Raw genomic sequence first — 12,958 nt, 5'->3', positions numbered from 1 at the left:
GCTTGCAAACGAGCGAAGCGTGGCAGTTACTCAGTGTTTGGATGTAAAAATGAACACAAAAGTCTTTTTTTAGTTCCTTCATGTAATAATGGCAGAGGTCTGACAAATATAGTGGCACTGGTTAGTGTCTATAGCTGCAACAACGTAGGCTAGCGTTAGCTACAAGATAATAACTGTCACAGCGTACATAAACAAACCAACTAAAGTACCATATCCAGACACAATATTTTAAACTAACCATTCGGAGACATCCTGCTGTAGCCGCTGAGTTGCAACTTCTTCAGGTGCTTCTCCATCCGAGTCAGATTCTGGGTCAAACGCCATTGCGATACATCCAATGTAAACAATAGCGCATGGTACCCAGGGGGCCAATGTTTCATAAAACACTGAAGTCTCCCCGGGCGCCGCCATTGATTAGCAGACCCCCACCTGCTATTAGCATTCCTTTGACTCCCATTCATTTTGGCGTCACTTTGACAGCGAATAACTTTACATCTGAGGCGTTTAAAGACTCCATTTGTCCATTATTTATTTCTAAAGAAACACGAAAATGTATAAAAGGCTCCATTACCTTGTATCTTACGTTATGGCCCCACAGATGCAGTTTTTGTAAAAATAGGCTAACGATTGCGTCATAACCACACGACTCTCTGTCGCACAATAGAGAGATTACCGTATGGACAGGAACAGAAGCTAGCGGGCAATTAGGGGGACGTGGAGGCAAAATGACAAAATAATTAATCAGAATACTTAGCAAAAGTTGCTCCTGCTATAGCTCATGGACACCTCCTACTCACGCTCTCCGTCTCTGCAAGTTTCGGAAGGGAATGAATCAGATTTCTCTTGGCACAGCTACTAGAAGACAGACGGGTTGCTCACGTCACATCTACGTCGTCAAGCTCAGTTTGAGTCTGCGCAGTACGGTCAGCCATCAGGAAGTGAGTGCTTCTAATTGACTTCACTTTTCTCAGTTGAATCCTATGGGGTCGCTGTGTCCATTTCTTTTACTGTCTATGATGGTACCATGGCCGCAAGCTGGTCAAGGCATTTAAAGCTACATACACAGAAATGGCGCGTCCTAAGGAAAGCTCATTGTGGGACTGGCTCGTAGTGGCTGTAATTCTGCACCAAGGCTGAATTTCGGAAAAGAGACTTCAGATACAGTATTAGGGGGCCACTAAGGCCTATATAAAAGCATTCAAAAAGCAGCATGGGACCTTTAAGACTCCTTTAAAATGTAATTTTGCATATCAATTGGATTTGAAGTGATGTTCCTTTGTTGTGAGATAAACAAAAGATGTTTCTTGGTAAACAATGTGATAACTTGTAGAAATGCTTCCAAATCAAAATTAGACTTGATTTGATTTAGATGATTTCTAAGAGTAGTATTTCTATAAGCCTACTTTACTACCGTTAAAGTAATAGTAAAAATAAAAGTAAAAAATAAAAATAGTTCACTTAAAAATGATAATTCGGTCATTTACTCACCCTCAAGTTGTTTCAAACCTGTATGAATTTATTTTTTCTGCTGAACACAAAAGAAGATATTTTGAAGAATGTCGGTAACCAAACAGTTGATGGACCCCATTGACTTCCATAGTAGGAAAAAAAATGCTATGGATGTCAATGGGGCTCATCAACTCTTAGGTTACTGACATTTTTCAAAATATCTTCTGTGTTCAGAGACTAAATGATCATACCAGTGCTGATGCTGCTCTCTCTCCTGTTGCGTGACCCTGTGACCCTTTTCACATTCCCGGGTTTATCAGAAGCTGACGTCATCATAGTTGGGTAAACTTCTATAGCGATGAATGAGAGAATACATTAAATATATATTTTTGTGTTCCAATTGGCTCAAATAGCGAAAGAAAAACTCCACAATAGTGTTTTCACAACTTTCAAAAAGAGGGAAAAAATATAGAGCTAGAAAACGGCAGTCAGAAGAGAGAAAGATGTCAACTTTACCGTCATTCAAGAATTAGAAACACCCTCATAGCAGCGCAATTTGATGCAAAATGTAATATAATACAAAGTATAGTTTTATAAATGTACATACATTTTTTTTAAATGAACAATATAAAAACGTTGCAGGATTTATGATGCTTATGACCGTTAAAACGCGTCATCACAGTCTGTGAAAAGGGTCCATTAGCTGATGATAAATAAAATGCAGCACATATCTTAATTTGCATATAGCGTGGGAACTGAAGATCGGATTTATATTTGTTTTGCGGAGACACATTTATGTGGCCAAGTATAAATGGATTTATAAATTTAATATTCTGTCTAACTGTTAGCTTCATTTAAATACTCATTAAAATAAGTGACCCTTCCTATAGTAAAACTGAGTCAGTGTTTAGTTGTGAAGGACACAGGGGTTGAGTTGGCATGTGTGTCTCTTTTCTTCTTTTCTTTTTTTTTCTCGCTCTCTCTGAGAAATCAGCAGGCCTGGAGTGACAGTAAGAGGCAGTGTGATTGCGCAGGGAGTCCTGAGGACACACAGCCGCCGAATCAGAGAGAGGGTCCTAATCAGAGACAGAAATGGCCCACTTGACAATCACACAGGCACAAAAGCTCCCAATTCTGCTCTGATTGCGGCGGTCCTTGTGCCCTTCCCAGCACTCCCTCTCACTCACTCTAATGCCCCTTCAGCTCAACCTGCCAATCAAGCGCCCCTCCTCCCCCCTCACTCGTAATGTCTAGGAATAATTATGAGAGATTATTAATCATTCCCTAGTCTTTCAGATGGCTAATTGATGTTATTTTAAGATTATCATTAGAAGTCCTTTTGGTTGGTGAAAGGTGCATTTGTGGTTAACCTGGATCTCAGTGTCACTCCTTTTTTTGTTGAGGGAAACAATGGGAGTGTATAACAATGAGTAGACGTGTCTGAAACTGACCACAGGTACACTGGATCCTTAGTGGCTTAAGACTGAAAATCAATGAATATTGTTTCAATTTAGAGACAATTCAATAATTTCATAATGTATGGATCAGCATATTTAAATTAGCGTTCAAAAGTTTGAGGTCAGTAATCTTTTTTTTTTATTCTATTTCATAAACCTCTTATGCTCAACAAAGAAGAAAACAGAAATATTATGAATATAACAATTTATTATAACTGTTTTTTTATTTGAATATATTTTAAAATGTAATTTATTCCTGTGATGCAAAGCTGAATTTTCAGCATCATTACTTCAGTGTCACATGATCCTTCAGAAATCAGTCTAATATGATGATTTGATGATCAAGAAACATTTATCAATGTTGAAAACAGCTGTGCTGCTTAATGTTTGTTGAAAGATTATTTGATGAATAGAAACAGCAAAAAGAACATGCTGCATTTATTTGAACATGTAGCAATGTAAAAGTTTTACTTTTGATCAATTCAGTGCATCCTTGCTGAATAAAAGCAACAACAACAACAAAAAAATCTTTTGAATGGGAGTGTAGGCCTATATATTGTGATCAATCTAATAAATCATCTTTGAGGCACCTATTTGGATGTAATGAAATATGACCTAAATTAAGTAGTATTAATAAACAATTAACAGGAACAAAATATTCATTTAAAATCTGAAACTAATATCTGAACACCAAAAGTTCTTTTAAAGCAAGCCGATTGTTCTCTTCAGGGTCCATAACTGGACCCAGCATTATATTTAGAGGAGATAACTGAACCATGATCCAGCAGCTGATCACTGAAGAACAGCTGTTACTGATGTCTTTAAAAGTGCATTTACCCCATCTACTGGTGTACTGCTATACACAGTCATGCTGATCCCTGTCTGGTCTGACGGCTTTGACCACAGAACCCATTCATTAGTAGTTTCTTCAGAAAAAAACATCTTTTAAAATCTATTTAAACTGACTGACGCATACAGCACTCTCACTGGGCTGTCACTGGGACAGTACCCTTCAAAAAGGTTCTAATATGTACCATTTAGGTACTAATATGTACACGTTTGGTACCAATATGCACCTTTGAGGGGCTTATATGCACTCTTTAGGTACAAAGGTGTACCTTTTGAAAAGGTACCGCCACAGCTTTTGTACCTTTTTTTCTGAGAGTGAGATATGTGTCATGAAATGATGTTTTCACATGTGTAAATGCAGCTAAATAACCTTTATTTGGTCAAATGAGGTATGACAACGTATGAAAAGCAATGTTTTTGATAAAATACTTTTATTAGAGCTAGAAGATGCTTACTGATATAAATACAAGTGAATAATTTCAACATTGTAGTTCCTGTCTTTATTAAAACCATGAAAGCAGAAGCACATGGCGGAGAGCGGACTGTTAATGAGCCAAGTCTCCCAAATGAGGCGTTGCAGAACTAGAACTAGGCCCCGTCAGTGATGCCTTCTAATCCAGAGGAAATGTGCTCCAAACCACACGGCGTTTTCACCACGGCGTCTGACAGATTGCTTGTTGGAAATGAATAACACGCTCGATTTATACATTGCTGTGAGGGACAACATCTTCCTTCTGGACGAGCAAAAGAATTCAGGTTTACGCGCACAAAAGCTTTGAAGTAACGGCATGTTAAACTAAAACAGATTCGCTAAGCTCCTGCAAAATAATGAGGCAAATGTTAATCAGGAAGCAGACGCCCCTTATCAAAAAGGTTCCTAAAGGAAGTGGGAATGAGACCGTTTCATTTATGTTTGCCATTAAAAAAAAAGAACAATTGTTTACGTCTGATGTTCACATAAAACGTTAATGTGAGGTATGTCTAATGAGCTGGTACTTCACACTAAAGGGGTGTTTATTGAATACATGTGCACTGATCAAGATGATGAAAAGAAAGATTTCCTAAGATAAAAACAGTAGATCACAGTTCATTTCCTCTTCACTGTTTTCATTATGTCTGACGCTTTGGCAACAGTCTGTCACAGACTCGTCCTGCGTCCTTTTCCTCCTCCGTCTGTAGATGGGTTTCTTGTCGGCCTCCTCCTTTAAACTACATCTCTGTTCTTGAGGTTGTAGGGCACCTTGTAAGCACTCATAAAATCTATTTAAAATACATATAAATGTAACATTACTATCATCTTAAAATACTTAAAGTGAAAATCAAGCTTTTTTAATGTTGTTTATATGTCTATGTGGTGTTTTTAATATGCTTTAAGACAAGCCATGTGCAAATTCATAAGTCAGCACCATTGCAGAGCATTTGCGGTGAACCAAAGACGTGGTTTGAAATGGTGTTTCTGACGTCACTATCGCTAATTTAAGTAAATGTAACTAATTCAAAATCATAATTAAAGTAGAATTAATAAAAATATAATAGCATCTCAATGATACCAAATTAACACTGGTACAGACCAAGGTGCCCTTTAAGACATTAATTTAATAATTCCTCTATTTAAAACACCTAAATTGCATTAAATAGCATCAATTTAAATAAGAAAACTAGTGTGCAAACACAGAGGGAAACTCTGCTTACTATATACCTCTCTATTCTTTTAAGATTTTCATCCATCTTCTGGTTTGCAACTCCGACGAGGAAATCAAGGTACTGGTCAGTGGTGAGGACGTTCCCCTTGTGGCTGAGAGGAACCTCAAGACAATGTGTGCTGCGTACCGCCTATACAACAAACACATTTTAGTAGTATCTTTAATGCTGAAAAAGCACAAAGCACAGTTTGCATCTTACCATGATGATCTTGCCTTTCTTTCCCACAGTTATACCAGAATTCCTAAGGCCAGAGTTTATTGCAACAGTGTGCTGAGGAAGGAACAAACCATGAAACGCAAGTTATTATTTTGTTCTCCTCTAAACATCTGGGTGTCTCATTCTAATTCAGTGTGACATTCACCAATAGTTGTGCGTCGCCAAGCTCTTTACACTGAACGTGAAGGACAAAAGGCTCAAACTTGAAAGTGGCATCTCCAACAGACTTCTCCAGACCTGTGACCTGTTTCAGAAACACGTGAAGCTTTAACATCGAGGTCATTTATTACTGTACATTTGTCAAATGTCTTTAATGCTGTATTTCTCACCACATCTTCTCTTTGGCACTTCTGATGAGTGACAAATAACCAGGAACAGTTTCGCTTTTGCACATCAGGGCAATCCGACACCTTAGATGAAAGCATCCCGCAAAGTGACCAATACACAATACTAGTTATCATATGACCTTAAAATATTTTGATTTAAATGCTTGAGTTTTGTAGACCTAAATTAATGTAGCCTGCCGTGTTTGTGCTACTTCATAGCCTTGATGACTTTAATTTTACTCTAAACTGTGAAAACTGAGTGTCCAAAACTTTAATCACAGTCTTATAAAAACCATATGGTTGACAAATAATACACCAGACAAATAAGTGTGTTTTTGCTTAAAACTAGAAAAAAAAAAAGATCTGCCGAAAAAGGTAAGACAAATAAAATCGTATTTTCCCTTTAATTAAGTTTTCCTTTGTGTTCAGCAGATAAAAAGAAACTCAGGTTTGGAACAACTTGAGGGTGAGTAAATGATGACAGAATTTTCATTTTTGTGAACTATCCCTTTAAGATATTTAGTTAGAGATCAAATATCTGCCAATAGGTTAAAAAGGTACATATTATTAAGAATATGGGTAACCAAACACTTGTGGGGTACCACTGAAATACTATGGTTGTCAATGGGGTTCATCAACTGTTTGGTTACTCATATTCTTTAGAATATATTATTTTGTGTTTTGCAGAAGAAAGAAATGAATACAGGTTTGGAACAACTTGAGGGTGAGTAAATGGTAACTGAATTTTAAATTTTGGGTGAACTATCCCTTTAAGTCATTGCCTCTCAAGTAAGTAAAACCTTCTTGGTTTAAGAATGTTTGGATATTTGTACTGGAAAGCAAGACAAAAAAGTAAGAAAATCATTGTTTTGCCGTGTAGACAGTCAATAAAGGTTTCCCAGGCTCACCCCGTCAAAAAGGATGATTCTTCCTGAGCAAGAGCTTGTCGTGAAGTACCGATCATGACTGTTAATAAAGGACACGATATGAGAGATGTCCTCATCCACACTGCCCTTCTTACTGAAATCACACTTATTAAGACACTGATTCTTCCATTGCTGAAATGTATCGCCCTCCATGTTTCAAGACTAGTGATGTATACGTTTTATCTTCTGCCGACCTTTAGAATAATATAATTGAGCAATGCCATCAGATTTTAAATGATTAATCTAGTTTGTTATAGATTTTGCTATACCGCATGTGTCGTGTTTGTGTTTTGAGTGCGAGTGCACGGTCGGGTACGGTGGCCGGGATGTGCCCAATTTCATTTCATACGGAAGCCGAGTAAGCTGCATGCTGCAACCTGCGTGGAAGGTAAACAGAGTAATAATGTGTCTTAATTTATGGCGTGCCGTTTTCTTTATTTTCGCGACGCTGTGCAGAGATATGTGTGCTATATGGAATATATGATCATTTCTATTCAGATGTACTAATTCATTGTTTGCTCTTTTTCAACAGTGCAGTATCCAGCCAAAGTTCAATCTGCTTTGCCAATCCGTTTGTTTTGCAGAGGCTACTATGGCCACATGTAAATTAATGAGGGCTATCAGGGTGTCAGAGTTTGGTGCCCCTTCAGTTTTAAAACTCTGCACAGACGTGCCTGTGCCAAGTCCTCGACAGAAACAGGTGGGTCATCTCAAAACAATCTTTACTTTGACTTTTCTCTTATTATAGAATGTTTTGAATTCAGTTCAATTTTCTCCCATGAAAGCTGATGGGAATTATTAATTAACATCTTGACATTATTACTACTACTAAACTCAACGGACAACTTGGTTTGTTTTTTAATGTATTATTCTATTTTATGAATTATTTTTCAAAACACACACCTGGTCTGGCTAAAATCAATACATTATGCTATTTAGAGCTGCAGTCCGTAGCTTTTTTGGGTTAAAAATGATCCAAAATAAATCTTTTAGCAGGTACATAACCAGCCAGTGTTCAAAACTATCTGCTTGCCTTATCTCGATTCAAAACGGTAAGCTTGTTGTAATAATGTTTTTAATTCCAGCGGTACTGGTGGATTTCCATGAGAAATTCAAGCATGTCTTTGCGTCATTACGTCACATCTGGACACATAAAGAAGGTGTCTCCACTGTCTCGGCTTGTTGGCTATATTGCGTGTGAGGATGTTGGAGGTGGAGATTTCATCCGTGCCGTGCCGTGCCGAGGCACAACCCACGTAAAGTTGATAATTCCGCGAATAACTGCAATTGCAGATTTCGATCAGAGATGGCGACAAAGAGGAAAAACTACAGACTGCAGCTTTAATCATTTTTATTTAACTTTTTTCACACAAACAATCATGTATTAGCGATGACGCATGTAAAACAACCACGAGAAAAAAAGTAAATGTAAATTATTAACTGTTTCAGTCAGTGTGATGGGGAGATCAGTTCAGCTTCTTCCTCTGAACCTTGACCTTGAAGGAATTTTCCCACAACATTTTGCATGGTCTAAATACCAGATTTCAATATTGGGAGCACAGATTACATGCCATAATAAATGGACAAACATTATTTTTGAACTGATTTATCTTATAAACTACTTATTTTGCTTCTTGCACACTTTTTAGACCTTGCACTAATGCTTAACCCAGGAACAAATTAAACAACTGTACCATCCAAACCCATTAGACTATGTACACTGGTCAATGTTTATATGTTGTGAATAAAAGCCTAGATTAAATCTGTTCATCAAATTAAGTGATTGTGTGTCTCCAAAAGACTTTGATTAAACTCAAAGTTTCAACTTTAAAAGAGTCAAATCATTTCACATTATGTTAGGCCATTGAATAATGTCTTTTATATGATGTTGCTTGAATATTTGAAGTGTGCTTCATGACTGAAAAGTCAAAGGACATGTTGGTCATCATGTTTAGAGAATGACCTAGAAAACCCAGTTTCACCTTTTTTTCCACAATGAATATTTATACACATTTACTTACTTAATCAGTAGCCATTATTGTTGTCTTTTCCAAAGATCTGTGTAAATGCTTTCTCCAATTGTAGGTTCTGATTCGAGTCCATGCGTGTGGCGTAAACCCAGTGGACACGTACATCCGCTCTGGATCCTATGCTCGGAAACCCAGTTTACCCTATATTCCAGGATCAGATGTCTCTGGTGTGGTGGAAGCTGTCGGGGAGGATGTTCATCTCCTACGGGTCAACTTGTTACCCATCTTGCACACTCACCACATGTTTACTTGTTTGCTTTGCATGGATTGCAATCTTTTCTGTGCCTTTTCACAGGCAGGTGACAGAGTCTTCGCCACAGGAACTGAGACGGGAGGATACGCTGAATATACTGTGGCCTCAGAGGACACTGTTTACAAGCTTCCTGATTCGCTAGACTACAAACAGGGTGCAGCTCTCGGAGTCCCATATTTCACTGCCTACCGCGCGCTAGTTCACAAGTAAGATGTTGTTATCAATGACTGTAAAAGACTGCATTGGGAGTTATGTAAACATAAAAGGCATACAAATGTTCTTTTGCTCTGAACAGGGCTCATGCCAAAGCAGGAGAGACGGTTCTTATCCATGGAGCCAGTGGTGGAGTAAGTTCAAAATTTCCCTTAACATTTCAGAAATGATTTGGATGAATTAGACTTGTAAAGTACAGTATTCTCCTGACGTCTTGAATGAGTTGAGCTTGTATTTGTAGGTTGGCATTGCAGCGTGTCAGATTGCACGAGCGTTTGGCCTTACAGTTCTGGGAACAGCTGGGACATCCGAGGGGATGAAGCTGGTGCTCAGCAATGGAGCTCATCTAGCATTCAACCACCGAGAAAAAGACTACCTGGAGAAAATTAAGGTTTAGTTCTCTCTTATTTAAGTTGTACACAATATATACAGAACACTGTTTGGGGTTGGTAAGGCTTTTTAAATGTTTTTTTTTTTAAAGTCTCTTCTGCTCACCAAGGCTGCATTTGTTTGATCAAGTTGATACAGTAAAAACAGTAATATTGTGAAATATTATTACAATTTAAAATTACTGTTTTCTATTAAAATGCAATTTATTCCTGTGATGCAAAGCTGAATGACTTCTGCCAGTCTTCAGTGTCACATGATCCTTCAGAAATCATTCTGATATGATGATTTGCTGCTCAAGAAACATTTATTATTATTATCAATGTTGAAAACAGTTGTGTTGCTTAAATTGTGGAAACAGTGATACATTTTTTTCAGGATTCTTTGATGAATAGGAAGTTCAAAAGAACGTAATTTATTTGAAATAGAAATCTTTGTTAAAGTTTATAAATGTCTTTACTGTCATTTTTGATACATTTCTTAGTAAATTTATCTAGGTTACACTTTATTTCAATAGTTCACTTTAGACAGTCAACTACATGTCAGCTAACTCTCATTAGAGTATTAGTAAATAATAGAATAAGTTGACATGTAGTTGCAAAGTTACTTATAGTCAGTTGAATGTCTGTTGGGGAGAGTTAGCAGATATTAAGCAGGCAGTCTGCTAAAACTCTATGCGAGTTAGTTGACATGCAGTTGCAAAGTAGAATGTCTAAAGTGAACTATTGAAATATTAATGAAGTCTTAATAAAGTATATATTAAGCATATAAAAAACTTGCAGACTTTATACATTTGAATGGTAGTTTTAAGTCACGTAATGCACAATCTAATCTAACTTTATCATGAATTCTGTCTTCATGTCTGGAATATGCTTTCTATATAATAGCCTTCACAGAATAGAGCATAAAAAAGCTCGTTTTTATAATGGCTGGTCTCCTGTGTTCAGGATGCTACCAATGGACAAGGCGTGAACGTGATCATTGAGATGTTGTCCAACGTCAACCTCAGTAATGATCTTCAGCTGCTTGGCTTTGGTGGCAGAGTTATGGTAAGTACCTTGTGTTTTTGTGCATACTGTCCAATTATGATATTGTTCTTTCTTTTTAGATTGTTGGCTCTAGAGGCCCTATTGAGATCAACCCCAGAGACACCATGATGAAGGAGACCAGCATCATTGGTGTGGCTTTGTACAATGCAACCAAGGTACACTGGGCTTCCTGTGCAGTTTCTTGCTTTCTGGTGTTTGTACTTATTCTGAATTTACTCCTCACCTTTGACAAATCTTTTTCATGGTAAGATCCAGACTGTTGACTTTATCTGTGTTTTTCACAGACGGAAACATCAGAGTGTACTGCAGCTCTTTTTGCAGGAATGGAGGCAGGCTGGTTGAAACCTGTCATTGGTCCACAATACTCACTTGATAAAGTGGCCCAGGCTCACGAAGACATCATCAGCAGTTCTGGAGCCAGCGGAAAGATGATTCTGATCATGTGAAATTAGTCAGGAAGCGGAAATCCTGAACTGTTTTAGAAATGTTCATGTATGAAACAAATTATAGAGACCATCACAAATGAAAACATTAGTTCAGCAAATGTTTTGAACAAATGGATTAAATTAAATTGAACAAATGGATAATAATGAATCATACTATAAAAAACATGAATGGTATATTACACAAATAGACAGTAACAGGCCTAAAATTGTTCACATTACTGATTTTAATCAATGTAAGAAAAAATTATGTGGGCGTTGAAGATCTCAAAAATGAAGTTTATTACAGCAAAGCAGTGGCAAAGTACATGAATCACCTTGGGTTCACCAGCGTCAGAATGAACCCAGAACATCCAAATCTTAAACCTTTTATCCTGTTACAGTTTACCACTCTTAATGTAAATGAAGTTGCTCTTGTTGTAATAGCAGTGTTGTAATATGTTAATGAAGTTGGGACTGGTCTGAGAAGGTCGTCTGTGTCCCACACTCATTCCCGTTCTACAATTGATGACCATTTGCTCAGGATGTGATCCCAAATGGTAAAGAAACAATATAACTTGACTTCCTTCATCTCTATGATAAGCCATTTTGGGGATGAGCTCATTCTAAAATACATTTTGGAGTGGAATCTGGGTCGAGGCAGACTACAATTTCTTACAATGATTAGTAGATGAAAACCAACACAGTAACCATTTGACTGCTGATTGGCTGGAAGTCTGCCTCTGTATATGACAGATGAAACTGTGTAAGGTGAACCTGTGTGTGTTCTTGGCTATCGGGCATCAGTGTTGGACACTGTACCACATTTCTGAGATCAGGTGACACGCTGGTTCAACGCATGCTCCGTTTACACGTATCCATACACAACCACACTGCAGATCTCTGAGACACAGCGTGACTAGGACAGTGGAAACACTGATGAACTATTACTGAAGAGAGGTTTGCAAATGAACTTGTTTGGACTCAGGATATGGATATGAGCGTTTGACATTTTGCCTTCTCAAGTGTGGTAAGCAGAGAGTGTTTGTATACTGAGCATGTAGTCAATTTATCAATAAAAATTCTCAAGAACTTGGCTTGAATGTGCCTGAATGTAATACAGGTTAGTACTTGTGTAGATCTGATAGCAATATTTGTGTACATTTTATGAACATAATACAGTATATGATAATTGGAATTGGTACTGTATATACACTACCTTTTTTAACTTTTGGGGTCAATAAGATGACATTTATAATGTTACAGAAATGTTTATTTTTTTAAAAATGCTGTTTATCCAGCTTTATATTCATCAAAGAATCCTGAAGTGATATGGTTTCCACAAAAAAAAAAATTAAGCAATTCATTTTGAACATTGATGATAGTAAAGAAAATGTTTCTTGAGCATCAAATCATCATATTAGAATGATTTCTGAAGGATCATGTGACACTGAAGTAATGATGCTGAGAATTCAGCTTTGATCAGAGAAACAAATTACATTTTACCATATTAAAATAAAAAACAGTTATTTGAAATTTTAATATTTCAAAATATTAGTTATTCTTGTATTTTTTATCAGATAAATCCAGCCTTGTTGAGCAAAAGAGACTTTTTGAAAAAGAATCTTACCAACTCGATACTTTTTAATGCTTTTTGATGTTATATATGAATTAAAA

At 37.1% G+C, this 12,958-nt stretch overlaps 2 protein-coding genes across 3 annotated transcripts; one reads left to right on the top strand and one right to left on the bottom strand.

Annotated features, from left to right (window-relative positions):
• Positions 1-4,108: 4,108 nt before the first annotated feature.
• On the bottom strand, positions 4,109-7,301 carry tyw3 (tRNA-yW synthesizing protein 3 homolog). Its single transcript, XM_081374584.1, has 6 exons — positions 6,910-7,301; positions 6,005-6,085; positions 5,821-5,919; positions 5,658-5,729; positions 5,455-5,588; positions 4,109-5,015 (listed from the first exon to the last, which is right to left on the bottom strand). Exons 1-6 carry the CDS (start codon positions 7,078-7,080, stop codon positions 4,817-4,819), a joined length of 756 nt encoding a protein of 251 aa, XP_081230710.1. The 5' UTR covers positions 7,081-7,301; the 3' UTR covers positions 4,109-4,816.
• Positions 7,198-12,379, top strand: cryz (crystallin, zeta (quinone reductase)). 2 transcript variants are annotated; one of them, XM_081374582.1, is made up of 9 exons: positions 7,198-7,315; positions 7,460-7,627; positions 9,013-9,165; positions 9,253-9,416; positions 9,506-9,557; positions 9,665-9,814; positions 10,758-10,859; positions 10,919-11,014; positions 11,144-12,378. In XM_081374582.1, the coding sequence occupies exons 1-9, from the start codon at positions 7,295-7,297 to the stop codon at positions 11,303-11,305; spliced, it is 1,068 nt and encodes a 355-aa protein (XP_081230708.1). In that variant the 5' UTR covers positions 7,198-7,294; the 3' UTR covers positions 11,306-12,378. The 2 variants fall into 2 exon arrangements, with proteins under 2 accessions (XP_081230708.1, XP_081230707.1); XM_081374581.1 differs by having other exon boundaries at positions 7,262-7,315; positions 9,013-9,416; positions 11,144-12,379.
• The last annotated feature ends 579 nt before the right edge of the window (positions 12,380-12,958 follow it).

Source organism: Scardinius erythrophthalmus (assembly GCF_964197995.2).
Source record: "Scardinius erythrophthalmus genome assembly, chromosome: 9".
NCBI classification, from domain to species: Eukaryota; Metazoa; Chordata; class Actinopteri; order Cypriniformes; family Leuciscidae; genus Scardinius; species Scardinius erythrophthalmus.
This window is presented reverse-complemented; position numbering and strand designations above follow the sequence as displayed.

Coding starts and splice junctions, on each gene's coding strand:
- tyw3 (XM_081374584.1), bottom strand. CDS start 7,080: ATGGAGGGCGATACATTTCAGCAATGGAAGAATCAGTGTCTTAATAAG. Junction 6,086..6,909: donor GAATCATCCTTTTTGACGGG/GTGAGCCTGGGA, acceptor CTTTCATCTAAG/GTGTCGGATTGCCCTGATGT. Junction 5,730..5,820: donor TTGGCGACGCACAACTATTG/GTGAATGTCACA, acceptor TTCCTTCCTCAG/CACACTGTTGCAATAAACTC.
- cryz (XM_081374581.1), top strand. CDS start 7,295: ATGCTGCAACCTGCGTGGAAG. Junction 9,417..9,505: donor TACCGCGCGCTAGTTCACAA/GTAAGATGTTGT, acceptor TGCTCTGAACAG/GGCTCATGCCAAAGCAGGAG. Junction 9,558..9,664: donor TCCATGGAGCCAGTGGTGGA/GTAAGTTCAAAA, acceptor TTGTATTTGTAG/GTTGGCATTGCAGCGTGTCA.